Source organism: Terrapene carolina, unplaced genomic scaffold (assembly GCF_002925995.2).
Source record: "Terrapene carolina triunguis isolate 2854851 unplaced genomic scaffold, T_m_triunguis-2.0 Scaffold69, whole genome shotgun sequence".
NCBI lineage: Eukaryota > Metazoa > Chordata > Testudines > Emydidae > Terrapene > Terrapene triunguis.
The window spans coordinates 60,474,051-60,491,499 of record NW_020664420.1 but is presented as its reverse complement, the minus strand read 5'-3'; the positions used below and the strand labels follow the sequence as shown (position 1 = coordinate 60,491,499).

Below are 17,449 nucleotides of genomic sequence, written 5' to 3'. Positions count from 1 at the left end.
TGGCTCCTGGAGAAAACTAAGGCCAGGTCTATACTACAGATCTATATCAGTATAACTATGTTGCTCAGGGATGTGAAAAAATCCACACCACTGAGCAATGTTGTTAGTGCAGTCTACACGAGGGGATAGATCAGTATATGTCGACAGAAGAAGCTGTGCACCAATGCAGTGTTTTAATGGTAGACCTGCCCTAAGATTAATGAAAATAGCAGCGTATTGAATTGATAGAAGTGTCAAATCAGATGTAGCAGGAATCATTGTTAGGTGGGGCCACCTAGTCCAGTGGATATAAGGCCTTGGACTGGAATTTGGTAAACCTGGACTGTCAACTGTTCTTTGCTACTATGTTGATATGTGACCTTAGATGGATCACTTGGCCTCTCCAACTCAATTTTTCCATCTTCAAAGTGTGGGGGAGGAATAATGTTATGTGTTGTTTTAATATTTTCAAAGGAGGTTGGACATATCGGTTGCAAAATTGAATACCATGCTTTGCTAGGTGACAGAAGAGAGAAAAAATTCCCGAAGAGACTCAGGGCTTGTGTACACTTAAAATGCTGCGGTGGCAAAGCTGCATCACTGTAGCGCTTCAGTGAAGATGCTACCTATGCTGATGGGGGGGCTTTTCCTGTTGGCGTAGGTACTCCACCTCCCTGAAAGGTGATAGATATGTCAACTGGAGGGCACTGTCTACACCAGGAGTTATGTCAATATACCATAGTTATGGACCTAAGTTGCTAGTGTAGACCAAGCCTTAGAGTGGATGGAAATATGGCAGGTAATGGGGAAAAAATGAAATTATAGCTCGAATAATTGTAAAATATTGTAGTTCAAAATAGTTAGTGGAAGAGACATTTGAAAAAGTGACATAGGTTTGATGTCTGACAGCAGGTTAGCTAACTTTGCAATATTATTTGGCAGCAAAAAAGACTAGTGCAATTTTGGGCTGTGTAGACACTGATGTCACAGAGGAAGGATGTGATAGTCCAGCACTATAAAGGTCTGAGCTTTCATCTGAAATACTGCATTCTGTTCTGGAATCATCCATATTAGCAAGCTAAAGATATATGGGAAGGAGTCCAGGAAAAGGCAATGAAAATGACTAAGTGGCTGGAAATACTAAAATTACTAAATGTTTCTTGGTTTAGTGATAGCTAAAAGTAGTAGGTCAGAGGAGAGAATATATATACCAAGAAAGGAGAGGATTTATTTAGAGTGATTTAAGGGGATGAAACTAGATGTGTTGGGATGAAATTAAGTAAGGGAAAACTTAAGCAGAGTGTAGAAGGTTCGTGCCGGGGCTCGACCCTCCTGGGCAGGAGGGGAGCCACACCGACTCACTACTGGTGGAACAAACAAATAGTTAGTGCAGGGCTCAGGCCCTCTGGTGCAGGGGCTGAGCAAACAAACCGGTAGTCCCGGGGCTCAGGCCCTCAGGCAGGGCTGAGCAAACCAACAGTGAAGGAGCTCAGGCCCTCTGGTGCAGGGGCTGAGCCAACAAACAGTAAGTTCAGGGCTCAGGCCCTCAGGCAGGGCTGAGCAAACTAACAGTGAAGGAGCTTAGGCCCTCTGGTGCAGGGGCTGAGCAACAATCAGTTAGGTAGGTAGACTCAGGTTCCTACACCTGAGCATTGGGTGAGGGGGAAACCTGTCACCTGAGAGTGGGGTGGCAGGGGGGGACGCAGGCCCACCCACTCCACTGCGTCCCAGCCCGGGGCCCTAGCAGCAGCTCGTGTCGCTGCTGGTCAGTGGGGTGTCCTGACCGAAACACACTGACATCAGCTCACATGCGTCTGCAGCCTGACCGGGGTCGGCTACCCCCGGGCTACTTCCAGATTCCCCCTCCGGGCCTACCTCGTCCGTGGCCCCGGATCCAGGCCAGTCCATTAGCATCGGTTCCTCTTGTCCGGGGCTTGGGGGCAGGTCCGGCAGCTCCTCGGGGAAATCCGGCCACCGGGGCTCCGGCGGTTCCTCCAGGTAACAGCAGGGACGGAGGGGCTCTGGGGGCTCCTCGCCTTCGCAGTTGGCGCAGGGCAGGTCCGACGGCTCCTCCCAATAACGGGTGCAGGGGGGCTCTGGCGGCTCCTCCTCGTAGTGGGTTCAGGGCAGCTCCGGCCAGTTAGGGCAACGGTCTCGGAGGTCTCCCGGCAGCACGTCCGCTCCCTGCGGTGGCTGGGCCTTGACTGAGCTCCGGCGGCCAGCCTTTATACTTCCAGTCCCGCCCCTTGACTTCTGGGGGGCGGGAACAGGCTGGGGTGGCTCCGCCCACTCGGGTGCTTGCAAGGGTGCTCCCTCTGCTGGGCAGGAGGGGATTCACACCGACTCACTACACAGAGTATCTGGAAAAATGTCTAGAGCTCAAGATCATTTGGACTGTGGAATAGTCTTTCAAAGGAAGTGGAGGAAACTTAATTGCTTGATGTTTAAAAACAGGATTGGAGGAAGTGCTAGGAACATAAGACCAGATTTTCAAGATCTCAGACAGGGTGGATTGATTTAAATCAAATCAAACAGAACAGAAAACCTTGATTTAAATCATTACTTTTAATCTTTGTTTTACATTTGTACTTTTTAGTTATTTCATTGGTTGATAACCATTAAAGCATGTTGATTTGAAACTAACTCTAGTCTTGACACTAAATGCTACTAATTCTAGCCTTTATGCTAAATTTGGTGGTTCTTTTTAATAACTAAAAGGAATACACTATATCTTTACAAATTGACTTAAGCAGTTATATAGCTTAACATATATTTATTCAGTCTTAATTTTTATTTTTTTCTTAAGAAAATGGTGAAGGATACATTTCTTATTTAATAGATTAATTTTTTTACTTGTGATTTGTGTGTCAAACTCTATTTGGATGAAAATTGGAATTCAATCAAAAATGCACACACACAAAATAAATTTGGGCTGTATTAATTAAATAAAATTACCTTAAATGTGCTTGATACATAAGAAAAAGGTTTATCAGAACATATTTTACACTTAAAACTAATTGCTGTGTTAAACAAAGACAGTATTATAAATTGAGATGATTGTTTCTGGTCACCCAATGTCTGTTAAGGCGTTAGAGCTAGTAGATCCTACCTTGTCATGCCTCCATTTTATTAATCGATTGGAAGAGGAAAACAAACTTTCCTGGTTTCTTACCTTTGAATGAAGTAGTCATTGAACTGAACTGGTTGAATAAACTGAAATGGAGAAAATATTCTCTCTGCACCTGCAAAACACTGTCAAAAGTTAGTTTAGCCGGAAGGGAAGAGGTGGGGTGGGGCCAGAGCCTCTCCTCTTCTGGCCATGCTGCCTGGTGCAGCGCAGCGGCTGCCCTGGGGTTCAGTTTCTCTAGGGACAGCGGCCGAGCGAGCCCGGGGCCCTCCTCGGCATGCTCAGAGTCGGCTCCTGTCCCCAGAAGCTGAGCCTGGGCAAGGCAGGGAGCGGCGACAGCGGCAGCCCTCTCCCTACCCAGGCTCAGCTTCTCGGGACAGGAGCCAATTCTGAGCATGCGGAGGGGGGGCGCTCTGGCTCGCTTGGCTACCGTCACCAGAAGCTGAGCCTAGAGGGGTGGCCTGCTGCTGTCGCAGCCAAGCACTCTCCCAGGCAGCTGCTGGGCTGCACCAAGCAGCATCCGGAAGTGGCTCTGGAGCCTGGCTGCCAGAAGAGCAGCTGAACAGCCAGGGGGAGCCAGGCTGGTGCAGCAGGAGGACAGAGCCCCCACGCTCAGGTAACATGGGATGGGAAGGAGAGGACAGGGAGAGTGCAGGGGCCTTGGGCTGGGGGCGAGGCGGAGTCACATGGGAGATCACGTGGGGGTGTCACGTGTCCACCTCCTTAGCTGGTGTCCCCCTTTGTGTGTCTCCCACTAGTGACCTCTGGCAGGGCGCCTAGTGGTGGTGAAGGCAGCCGGGCATGTGGAAGCCCTGGCCGTGCCAGAAGAATGCTCCCAGCAGCACAGCCGGAAGCTCACTGGGCACCAGCCAGCACAGGTGTAGCACCGCCCAAATGTCAGGCGGACTGGGGGCCCTTTGACTGTTCTGCCCTGGGGCCCGGAATTGCTATTGGTGGGCCTGGGGATGCATGAAATGCTTTTGATGCAAGTGTTTGAAAAGATTTTTTGGGCTATAACTAGGGGTGAGTGGATTGAGTAAAAGGAGTGACTGAACACATGAACCGTATCTATTTAACAATAAGTTTGTCTTGGTTGCTGAAGTGGGCTCGGCAAGTTGTGAAAATGTCTGGAAAGATACTAAGTGAAGATAATATGTGATTGACATCAAACTATACGGACTTTATGGACAAAAAAAACAATTCCTCAGATGGACTGAGGAGGCAGGAGGAGGTGTTAGTACACGATTTCTCTACTTAAAGACTCTTCTGGCAGGGCTCTGCTGAGTTGCACTGACACAAGTAAGCAACTTTTCATTTATAATAGAAGTAGTGTTACCCCCAAAACCAGACTTGAGTCACCCTCACAATGGCTTGCCTATTTCAGTAACTCAGTTATCTATTTTGGTAGGTGAAAGGATATGGCCTGCCCTAGAGGAACTGCTAGGGTTTTACCAGGGTTTCCCCTATGCCCTTCAGGAAACTCCCCAGAAAAGTAACTCTTTACCCTTGGGAGGACACGGATACAGCCTGCTGCTTGAAAGATTGAGAATCAGGCAGTAATCTTCGAAAACAAAATATCCTTTATTTAATGTATTAATATTCCTCAATACAATAAATGTTGAAAGCATACATTAAGAAACCAAAAACACAAATCCTGGTAGCACAAGTATGCGCATTAAAGTACCCAATATTGCAATGTCACGGAAATGGCCTTGAGTATGTTCTACATGCGGTGATCAATCATGTGGAGGATGCTGACATCAGTTTTAATTAAAACACTAAACTTTATACATAGCAACAAACATACATACAGATACATCCAATTTTATTATTCCCAGCATACACACTTATGAACCTTATTTCTATTTTATTTTTTATACTATGGCTGTCGTGCTTACTTTCCACAGGCTTCTCTTCCCTCTGCTCTGCCAGAAGGAGTCCCTCTGTTCTGTCTTAGCACCAAGGCTGCTTCTCGGCTGCCCCTTCTCCACTGCTGCCGCTTCTCCACCGCTGCTTGCAGTGATTTCTTCTTCCGTCACAAAAACCTAACTCTCTTCTACTCTCTTTAGTGATTTCACTCTTCCTTCTGATCTGCCCTCTTCTTCTCCTACTTCTCCACCTTCTACTCCTGATCTCTTCCTTCTGCTGATTCAAGCCTGTCAGCTCTCTGCTTTATATACAGTTTTTGGCCTATTCTGATTGGTTAGTCCCTTAATCCTTATCATTAGCATACCTATTCTCCAATCATCTTTAAGCCCTCTCTGGTTAGTTCTTATAAACCAATCATAGCTGCTAGATGTCTGTCAATCAAAGCCGGGCCTAGTTGTAAACTTGTGCCTTGTCAGACTGACCCCTCCCTTCAGGTTTTGGAGTGACCTGCGTTTAATCTCAGGCTGCATGCTTGCCATAGGCCGAATTGCTCCAAGACCGCCATCTTAGTGTTTCTGACTGTGACTACCCCAGGCCGCCGTTTTTACTATTCCTAGCTATAACTGCTTGAAACTGCGTTTATAAATTATTAAATACTTATGACTATAAACAATTCTTATTTCCTTTATATATATATATATATATATATATACACACACACACACACACACACTCTCTTTATGCATCTTGATGTTAAGATCTACTGCTGCCACTCCACTTTTTACTAATTTAATTTTATTTCTATATTTCCCTTGCTTCAGCTAATGGTGGCAGGGCAATGTTCTTAATACTGTATTCAGTAACCAGAGTAGAGCAGCTCAAAAATCTCTTGTACCAGTGGGGGAATAGAAAAGGACGTATGTCAACATAAATGGAAATTTAAAAAATTAATTTCTGCATGCTAACTTCCCTTTTCCCGATATTAAACCTACTCTGCATGCAAGCCCCCCATGTGTCTAATCATCACATCATAGGCTGTGTATAGATCGAGGAAAAGCAAACTGATTACTTAAGCATTGCCCAAAAAGCAATCTCAATCAAAATCTGTGGCAGTAAGACATTTCTGCTATTGCCGAAACTTGGGCCAGACCCTTTGTTACTGGATGTGGTGCTGCATTGACACCAGTGAAAATAAGATGCTATTTGTAGCTTTAAAATGTCTTAGCTATTCAGACAACCACAGCGCAGTTGTAAATAGCTGAAAGGCTTTTGTCATTTGAAACATAATAAATGATGATTTATCTTCTTTGCTGTTGCTCCAGAGCTACACTATGGTTAGTGGCTCACTGGCAGACTCAGGCAGTGCTTTGGGAATTGGGTTGCTTTCCCAAGAAAGTGGGAAGAATGGTGGAAATAAAAGAGGGCCCAAAGTTAGATGCTGTGATGGGGAATTGGCCACTTGGCCAGAGGCTTGAAAAGTCAAATGAATCTGGCACCTACAAGAGAAGATTTTTTTAAAAAAAATATTAGGCCTTAATCTTCTGTGTAAATGTTGCTACTTTTAACTGTTGAATTGTTTTTCTATAGTGATGGCTTCCACAGACAGATGTGTGGTGCTATACTTAGCTACAGTACTTGCTCAGCACTTCAGTATATTGGCAACATGACCAGGAGGGTTCGTTTTATGTTTGAATGGTTCACGTGGCTGTGGTGGTGGGGAAGTATAATGGTTCTAAAACATATTCAGCAGCACAGATTCAGTGAGCAAGACGTAGTTGGAATGCTGAAAAGGATCTAGATAATGTAGTGGACCGTAAACTAGATAGGGGCTTGCAACATGATACTATGCCAAAAAGAGCCAATGCGATACAGAGAATCAACTATGAAAATTTTGTTGTGCGTATAAATTATATAAAATCTTAGTTCTGAGGTCAATAATTACTTGAAGGCTCTCATCTTCAAAAGCTGATTCATGTGAATGAGTTCATTAGCTAAATACAGTTCTTAGTGACAGAAGTGTGAACACGTCTGGCATCTTTGTTAGCAAGAGAAGCCAAGGATTGAGTGGGTAAGGAAACTGCACTAATCTCTAATCCTTAGAAGAGGCCCATCACAGAGCAGAATTGAGGCATGTTGGTAGAGTAGTATAGGGAAGTTTGCTCTCCCACTGTCCATGCTGTACATCATGGGATAAATAGAGGACCTCAGCTTCCATGATTATTGATTTAGTACCTTTCTTGAGTACTAAAGTCACTCCAATTCTGAAAAATAAAAGGGGGAAAATGTGATCCTGAAAGTCTTTCTCTCAGCCTTCAGGAATTCCTGTAAACCTCATGAAACTTGATATGCATTTAATGTATAGATTAAAGTATATGTAAGTTTAAAATACTGCTCCAAAATGAGAATAGGTCACCTGTAATGGCTCTCCATATCTTCAGTAATGAAGCATAAATAATAAAATGATTCCTTATTTAAATAGTTTATTTAAGCTGCTATTTGCTTTAAATAACTTCTCAGAAAAAGCACAAGATCCAGACTCACATAGTGCCTTTTCTTAGTGATGAAGTTCAAGCACAAGAGAAGTCCTTAAATTGAGAGAGAATCTCCCAGTATCTTCCAAATTTGTATGTTTCCCAACTTGACATGAATAATATCTTATATTTACCAACCTGTAATTGAGGCGTAACCTGGTTCTCCTTTAAGTTGCTTTATAGATGCTTTGTAACTGAGTTCCTAAGGGCTGGTCCACACTAACCCCCCAGTTCGAACTAAGATACGCAACTTCAGCTACGTGAATAACGTAGCTGAAGTCGAAGTATCTTAGTTCGAACTACAAGGTACTTACCGCGGGTCCACACGCGGCAGGCAGGCTCCCCCGTTGACTCCGCGTACTTCTCTCGCGGAGCAGGAGTACCGGTGTCGACGGCGAGCGCTTCTTCTGGGATCGATTTATCGCGTCTAGACAAGACGCGATAAATCGATCCCAGAAAATGGATTGCTTACCGCCAAACCCGGAGGTAAGTATAGACGTACCCTAAGCCTTACGTGAAATTATTCCATTAATGTTTATCTTGCACTCATCTTTCTTTGTGTTCACCAGCCAGAAATTCTCCAGATTCACCTTTTAAAACTGAAAACAATATAACCATTGTCTTCCACAGAAAAACTTCTAGTATCCAGATTACACTCTAAAATCACAACAGTTACATGTCTTTACACTTTTCTTTGTGAATATTGACATACCTGCAGCCCAAATGGCTTCTGCTGGAAGCTATAGCCCTTAGTTTGAAATAAGTAGTCCTTCTACATCCATTTCTTCAGTTGAAGTTTTTAAAGGGTGATATCTTAGTTGAGAGAAGCTCCAGGGGAAAAAAAAATCCTTTTTTTCCTTTCCACATTTTTTTCTAAGGGCAGGCTCTGCTTCATCCTGTTTGGAACAAAAAATTGCCTCCTTTGGTGTGTCTGTGTTGGCATAATTAATACATGCTTCAGCAGTGGTGTAGAGTTTTATGAGGGAGGTAAAAACACCAGCACCCCATCTACTCTTAATATTTATGCTGTTACCACCTGTGCAGCTGCACCATTCCTGACAGTTGACGTAATATAGGTACTAACTTTGGTAGTGGAAAAAGCGCTTGAGTGCACATGAGGAAACCCCCTGATCAGTGGCATCATATGTCTAAACAAACAACTTTATCCTGCTTGTCTCCACTGAACTGAGCATGGTTCTTAAAGAAAGAATACTTGTAACAGCTGGGAAAAATAGAACTTCCATTTGAACTCCAAAAATATTTGCTGTCTGTGAATGTGGGCTCTCAGAGAAACTAAACTCCCTCTTGTCCTTGCCCCATCCGCATTTTGATGGCTTTCAAGGTTACAAAAGCTAAAGTGTTAATTGAATATCCAGCAAAGTTAAAGATGGCCTATTGACTGGAAAAATTACTTATATGTAACCCCAAAGAAAGCTGCTGAACTTCTGAAGTATTGGACTTCTAATTACATTAATTGGGGAAATTATGCAACATGAGCATTTCTATATCAGGCAGACTGCAAATGGAATTAACATTGCACCAGAAACGTTTGTAATATCTAGTATATCAGCATTTTTTCCTATTCAAGTTTTCTTATACTTTTGAGTGTATCTTCTTGGTAAAGTCAGTAGGATCCATTTAGCCTGGATCTTTTTACCATAATAGGATCCCACATGGGTTATTACTTTGCATGGCTAGACTTAATGAAGTTACCTAATGTAAAGAATCCATCACTACCCCCTTGTGACCTGGAATGTTTATTCTAGAAGATGTGGTCTGACTACCAATTTTTTTTTTCCCACCAGAGAGAGACTAACTGGAGCCAGCTGACTTTTGTGTTGTTTCTGTTGTGTTTATCTTCAACAGTACTTAAGTTTGGGATAAAACTTCTTATGGTTATGTCAAATGTCAGACCCATTAGCACCAATGCATGTCATTTAAGGAAGAGTAATCAAGTGTTCTGTGTTCTTTATTTGTAAATTTTTGCATATATAAGGAAAAAGCCTAATCACATAAATCAGAAGGTGTTTGTAGTGAAGATTTGAATTTTAGATATAATCTATTGACCTCGCAGGGGTGGATTGTGCAGTGTTTAGTTCTGCCCTTTTACAGTTGTTGCCTTACCTGGCTCATACAATTAAAAAATTTTCTTTGAGGCAGCAATTCTTAAATCAGCACTTCTTAAGAAATACTGGATGTGAGCTACAGTTGTTCTTAACTCTTTTCTTAATCATGTTTTTGTAGCATATATTATGCATTTGTGACAAAATGCTAAGTTTATATAAAGTGTCAGTATACTTTTCTTTTGCTTGGTGGACTTCTGTAACTTCTGAACACTTTTTTTTTTTTTGTAGTCCGCATTTAATAAAAATAGACTGTTCTTTCAGCAAAGCCTTTGCATAGATTGTTCAGAAAAATAAGTAGTTCATAGTTGTGCTTTGGATGGTTTATCAAATAACTAAACCCTAATTTTACGGTGCTGAGTGTTCCAGATTGAGGTATTCATGTCACACAGAGATATGAAAGGGATGAGGAATGATACAAATCGGGAATAGAGCAAAATTTACTGTGTCAAACTAATTCCTGATTTCAGTTGAGTTACATTAAGGATGAGTTTGGCCCAGTGTTTGTTTTTAAGCCTTTATTTACTGCAGAGTCTGTCTTTTTATCCTGACAGGCTCTAATCAATAAATATTATTTAAAATAAGGAGAAAAGTCTGATTCAAGTATACTTTTATATGCCATTAGCATCAAAAGAACTAAAATGTAAGCTGGTAGTGTTTACTTGATTATATATAGATTTTTTTTTTAAATGTTCATGCCAGCACACTTCAATGCTTTAAATTTCCCATGTTTCCTCTTTATAGTGGAAAATGATTCCTTGCTCAAACAAATCAAACTGTAAGGGGAAGGGGGTGAATGGATTTTTGTTTTCTTATCCCTCTTATCTAATGTATTCAATTTTTCCTGTTTTATCTCTTGCAGCAATGGGTCAAGAAGCTGGCAAACCTGCCTGGCCCAAACCAGCCGGAGGATATCAGACCATTACAGGGAGAAGATATGGAAGAAGACATGCGTATGTCAGTTTTAGACCATCTTTGATGAATCAAGACAGAAATTCAAGCCAACAGAATGGAGAATGTGAAGGATTAGAATTAGACGATGTTCAAAAAGAGAAGTCTTTATGTGCGTGCTCTGTAATTTCAAACTGAGACACATTTTCTTTGGGAGGGAAGGGAAATGGAAATGTATAGAATGGTTAAAGTCATATGAACAAACTATAGTTCATATGTTCTGCATCAAAAACTCAATGTGAAGTTTAATGAAAAATAGTATTTATCTTGAAATGTTTAAATTTACTTCCTAAAATAAAGTAGAGCAACACTGAAAGATTTAAATTTAATAAAATCTCATAAAACATATAATTGTAACCATGAATATATTATAGAAATCTTATATTATTATAGAAATCTTACCCCAGCACCAGATTCTTGAATAATTCCCATGTAAAAGGAAAATACATCATGTTTATTTGCTGCCACAAAGAGCTAGAAAACAAAATATTTTACATTTTGTGAGCCAAATTCTTCCATCATATAAGTCCATTGACTTAGCAGAGCTACACCAGAAATTAATTCGACTGTATATAAATACTTACAAGAAAAATGAGAGAAAAAGAAATATTGAAATAGCAAATGGACATTATTTTCCCCTTTTCATGAATATTCAGTTTTCTTTGGTTTGCTAATTTTAAACTTCATCAATAGTTCATGAGGTTAAAGTAGCATTCAGTTAGAATAATTGAATCTAGAAATTCAAAATGACCTATTAAATCATACGTATAGTACCTCTTCTTTTGAGTCGATTGTATGTTAGTAAATGTTTTTGCAGTCTAGTCTTAAATGCCAAGTAATATTTACCACTCTTTCACTTAAGAGACTATTCCACAACCAGAAGATTTCACTTTTTTGGAAACTCGTCACATAATTTCATTCTATTGTTTTTGAAAGCTTCTTTTATTATGCTAAGAAATTCCTGTTCCCCTTTTGTGTTTACATCTTTCAAATGTTCAGAGTGAGTTGTATGCAAATATTTACCTTATTTGCATCTTAGTTTTCTGGTAACTCAATGCTAACCCCATGACTATTTTTGTTGCTTTTTTTTTTGTCTGAACTCACTCTAGTTTGTCACTATCTTTTTAGATAATGAAGTGCCCACATTGAACATATTGTTTCAGGTGTTCAGAGGAGGTATATGGTTAAAAGGAATATTACTTCCCTGTTCCATAATGTGATCCTCTACAGATGTAGCTCAAATTTTCATTGACTTTTTGCTGCAATATTTCCTTGTAAACTCATGTCTAATAGTAATGTGCTGTGGTCTATAACCCTTAAGTCTCTTCTTGGCATTTCTACTTTCCATATTTTTCCCTGTCATTGAATATTTGTGTTTTGGATTATTTTATTCCCAGATGTATGAGCTTGCATGTTTCCAAGCTGATTCTCATTTTATACTGAGAGTACTGACCAAAACACAGGAGTTATCCCCTGCTAAATTCCATGCCATCTTCAATATCTACTTAAACAACCACAAGAGATAGATAGAAGGGACTTCAGTTAAATGTTTCATCAAAGGCAGCACCTCTAACAGAGCAATATCCTTTTAGTTTTGCAATGACAGCGTGCCATGTAAGCCCAAATTCTAGTGTGGGAAACCACAACCTGCATCCTTGTGTTCCAGAAATGAAAGTGCTATCAGCTCACCCATTCTGACGTGCCATATCTTTTTTTTCAGATAAGACTGAAGAGATAAATAAAAATGTTGGGCTACCATAATTAGAGGTGACGCTATCTGTGCCACCTATAATTCAAGGTTCTGCAGAAATCTGAGTCTATGTGATACAAGAGTCTCAAGCAGCCATCTGGATTCTAATCATAGAAATGTAGGACTGGAAGGGAACTTGAGAAGTCATCAAGTCCAGCCACTTGTGCTGTGGCAGGACCATGTAAACCTAGACCATCCCTGACAGGTGTTTGTCCAACTTTTTTTAAAAGCTTCAAATGATGGGGACTCCATGACCTCCCCTGGAAGCCTATTGCAGAGCTTAACTACCCCTATGGTTAGAAAGTTTTTCCTAATATTTAACCTAAATCTCCCTTGCTGCAGATTAAGCCCATTACTTCCTGTCCTACCTTCAGTGGACATGGAGAACAATTAATCACCTTCCTCTTTATAACAGCCCTTAACATAGTGGAAGACTGTTACAGGTCGCCCCTCGGTCTTCTTTTCTCAAGACTAAACATGCCCACTTTTTTCAACCTTTCCTCACAGGTGAGGTTTTTCTAAACCTTTTTATCATTTTTGTTGCTGTCCTCTGGATTCTTTCCAGTTTGTCCCTGTCTTTCCTAAATTGTGGTGTCTAGAACTGGGGTCTCATCAGCGCCAAGTAGAGCAGGACAGTTACCTCCTGTGTCTTACATACCACACTCCGATTAATATACCCCAGAATCATATAAGCCTTTTTTGCATCACACTGATAACTCATATTCAGTTTGTGGTCCATAATAGCCTTGAGATCCTTTTCAGCAGTACTACCATCTAGACAATTATTCCCCATTTTGTATTTGTGCATTTGATTTTTTTCCTTCCTCAAGTGAAGTACTTTGAACTTGTCTTTATTGAATTTCATCTTGTTGAATTCAAACCAATTCAACTTGCCAAAGTCATTTTGAATGTTAAACCTGTTGTCCAAAGTGCTTGCAACCCCTCCCAGCTTAGTGTCATCTGCAGATTTTTTCTGCCTACTCTCTATTTCATTACCAAGTCATTAATGAAAATATTGAATAGTACTGGACCCAGGACTGACCTCTGTGGGACTCCACTAGATATGCCTTCCCAATTTAACAGCAAACCATTGATAAGTACTCTTTGAGTACAGTCTTTCAATCAGTTGTGCACCTACCTTATAGTAATTTAATCTAGACCACATTTCCCTAGTTTGCTTATGTATTTGAATAATGTATAAAATTTTAAATTAGAGAGATCTTTTCTTTTTCTTCTAATTTACACCTTATCTGTTTATGCCGTATTCCCTATATTTTTTTTAAAAGACTATACTTGGGTCCATGTATTTAACCATGCATATTTCATTCTTCTTTATTCAAAACTCTTTTCTCAGATGTATACAAGCTTTCTGTGCTTCTAACAGTAGTTTAAATTTCATAAGTGCATGCACTGAGCTGTGAATGCAACTTGAAGTTTCCATGCAAACTTGAATATAAATGTTCCAACCCTGATTTGCATGTGCACCAGTCGGAGGTATGCAAAAATGTACACACTTTTGAAGATTTGGGTCACTGTTCACTTCAAAGATGATCGGATGCTATACTTTTTTACTTATTCAACCTTTTTCTAGCTTTTCCCTCTCCATTTTCAAAGTCTGCTATTCTTGATGTTCATTGTCATACCATCAGAGGAGTCTACCCTCAATTTTACTATTAAACCTAATTACAGTGCACTCATTGTTGCCAATTGGAGCTTTTACCTTTCCTTTCCTTGTTAATTTCTCCTTGTAAATCAAGAATGGCATTCTTACTTGAAAGTACAAAATATGCCTATATAAAAATCCCATTTATGGTACCAGTAAATGTCTTCTTCAAATCCTAGCAGAATGTGCATTTTTGCCCACTAATATATGGATAGTCTAATTATTAGCAGTATTATTATTAGCAGCAAATTTTTCAGTTTCCTTACCTTTTGAAACATACTAAATTCCTATAATTCTCATCTCAAACTTCCATTGCCTGAAAGCTGTTTAAAAGAGTTTGCCTGCAAATGTGTTTTTGTTTATAGGACTCTTAAGTATTTCTGCTCTCATGAGTAAAGCTGAAATTGTATCATTTAGGTTTGTTCATTTAGGCTTACTTTAATAAATGGAACCAAAGATATATTAGCTGCACATAAGCACACCTGTGATAAATGTACCTGATCATTCAATTGCACTGTTGTTCTAGTCAACTGCCAGCTTTTTCATGAGCAAGCATTGTTAATGAGAAACTTCATATCCAGTTTGATCACTCCAATGTATTCTTTCTTGCAATTTTCTATGAAGGTCCCAATCCATTGGTTCAAGTTTGTTCTGCTTTATCAGATGAACCTTCATTACAGAATGGTGGATCTGAAGTTCCTGTTTGTAGAACTGTATTGAGGCAAACTGTCGAAACAAACACATCACCATTTTCTCCAGTATGCTACAATCAGGAAGGCAATCAAACCTCAAGGAGCAGTATGAATCCTGATAAAATTCCTGAGGACTGTGCAGAGTATATTTCTGGCGAGTGTAGTGATCGGAATGGTCAGAATGGAATTGCTTTTGTAAACATTGACTCCTATGAGCCAGATAGCAGTGATGGAGAGGATGATGGTGTACAAGTTGATTTTTCCTTAGCAAAAGAGGAAGCAGGCTTATTTCAGGAAACACTGGATCACATGCTTTCTGAGTTGGAGAAAGAGGTAGAGTCCTTCAGTGGCATACAGTCACGATTGTCTACTTTTAATCATAATGCTTCCAGAGAAGTTTTTGAAGAACAAGGACCAGTGCCTTCAATGAGATATTATAGCATAGACTCAGATCTTGGCCATCGAAATAATAGGACATTTAAAAAATCACCTGCTGAAGATGAAGCTATAGGAAAAAATAACTTAAGTGGTAGTGCCAGTTGTGAAACACAACAGAGAAAAATTATAGCTGATGTTGCCGTCAGGACCCCTGTAGGGATTTGTAATGAACTGAATACCAGTGATGGCAAGATTGACCAAGGAAATTCACCTGAACTGGTAGTGAGACCTAAAGTTAGAAAACAAAATGCTACAAACCCGTTGGATAGAAAAAAGCTTACTAGTGATGACGAGGAGAAAAGCAGTACTAGAAGGAGGAGTGAAATTTTCGAAGCCCAGCAAGGCAGTGCAGAACATGCCTTGAGAAATAGCAAAGAAAAAATGAATTCCAGTATGTTCTTTGACCCAAGAGACTATGAAGGTACTCAAAAGAAAACAGAAAATGATCTAAAAAGTAATGTAACCAGCCAAGAAAGAACATCTGTAGTAGATGATAGTGCTTTCTGGGATGAATTTGAAGATTGCAGCAGGCATTTACCTGGTTCAAACAAAGATGAAGACAGGTAAGAATTTTAATATATACAGTATTGTAGCATCTTAAGTTTGTAAAAATAATGTACTAATCTAAATAACTTTAGCAACTATTATGAGGTAGTAGTGGTTTAAAAAAGACAAAGTATCCGGGGAATGATTATATAAAATGGCAAAACAAAAAATGCTCTCTAAAACCTTGTCATGAGTTGCCATCTTTCTCCTCCTCAAATTGCTGTGCAATATTAATATCTGCTGCTGTACCAAAAGCCAGAAATGCATCATTGCATATAGGGTTTTTTAATTTTAAAATATTAACCAGCCCGTTTTTCATTCCACTAACATGTAAGGTATTTGTGCTTCAGTCAAAATCGATCATTTTAAAACCACGTTGAATTATAATTTTCTGCATACAGCTATTTGTAGAGAAAGATTACTGAATACTATCTGTAATTTCCTGCTGTAGAAGAATTTCTTTTAAAAGATGTGCAGGGTAATGTAGAGAGGGAGACTTAGCTGCTACAGTTGTGTATTTTACTAGGAGGTTTTAGATTTCTGAAAAACTGACATTCCTGCTATGTTTCAGTGTCTTCATTCTGTATTCAGCCCAAAGTGTACTGTAAGCTAAAGCCTTCCACACACCATGGGACTCTTAGTTGTCAGAAACATAGGTTAACATCCTGCATTCCAAAATAAAATATTTTGAAGATTGGTTTGTGGAAATGCAGTTGGGTGAAGTAAGCATTTTGTTTTTGAAAGCCTATTTAAACTAATATAAAGAGAAATTTTGGAAGTCGTCTGTAGTCGCCTATATAACAAGGGTGGCCAAACTGTGGTTTGTGAGCCACGTGCGGCTCTTTACCATTGAAGTGCAGCTCGCGGAGCCCCCCACTCTCCCCATTCTCCACCTACCAGAAGGGGGGGGTGGGGAGTTCAGGACCTCTGCCTTGCAGTGGAGTGGTGGGGTAGGGGCTTCTGCCCAGTAGGGACGGGGGTCTCCAGGCTTCTGCTCAGTAGGAGAGGGGTCTCAGGGCTTCAGCCCCACAGGGCGCACCTTCTGGGGCTTGGGGCTTTTAACAGGAATGGGGCTGAAGCCCCGAGCCCCAGCAGGCGCCTCCCGCAGGGCTGAAGCCCCGAGCCCCGGCACGTGTGCCCTAGCTCTCTAACTTATGAAGATTGTTGTATGTGGCTCAGAGGGTCAGTAAGTTTGGCCACTCCTGCTATATAACTTTTAGAAGACTTCTCCTTCTTCCCATAGCTTCTGACTAGTTTCACTGCCAATCCCGGTAGCCAGCTGTAGACTGAAATTGACGAGTATCGTATACATTGCACTTTTCATTTTCACTCTTTAGTTTGCCTGTGTACAGCAGCGAACTAGTGGTTAGTGTAGCATGGCAAATCTCCAGCAAATCCTCCATGCATAAGCATCTTATGCTGTGAGTAAATCTTAAATGTTACAAAATGCATAAAATGTAATTTCTGTATTTGAGAATGACACGTAGTATTAGCTCTTTAATTTACTCTTGTAAGAAAGACCAACTGCTGATATAATCCTCATTGACGTTTTAATGATCATACTGATCTGCAAGAACTATAAATAGAAGAAATATCCATAGCTAGATAAAAACATAGGTGTAGTACCCAAATGAGGAAGAATTCTAAAATGGTTACTAAATTGTTGAGATCCTAAAATCTTTTTGCATGGTGTCAAGTATCAGGGGGTAGCCGTGTTAGTCTGTATCTACAAAACCAACAAGGAGTCTGGTGGCACCTTAAAGACTAACAGATTTATTTG

At 40.4% G+C, this 17,449-nt stretch overlaps 1 protein-coding gene across 8 annotated transcripts in view; it reads left to right on the top strand.

Moving 5' to 3' along the window:
* PJA2 (praja ring finger ubiquitin ligase 2) overlaps positions 1–17,449 on the top strand; it is an 86,893-nt gene that overhangs the window by 26,066 nt on the left and 43,378 nt on the right. For all 8 annotated transcript variants that reach the window (XM_024196945.2, XM_024196943.3, XM_024196948.2 and 5 more), the window contains 2 exons: positions 10,492–10,692; positions 14,618–15,686. In XM_024196945.2, the coding sequence (XP_024052713.1) occupies positions 10,494–10,692; positions 14,618–15,686 (1,268 nt within the window). In that variant the 5' untranslated portion in view covers positions 10,492–10,493. The remainder of the gene's footprint in view (positions 1–10,491; positions 10,693–14,617; positions 15,687–17,449) is intronic.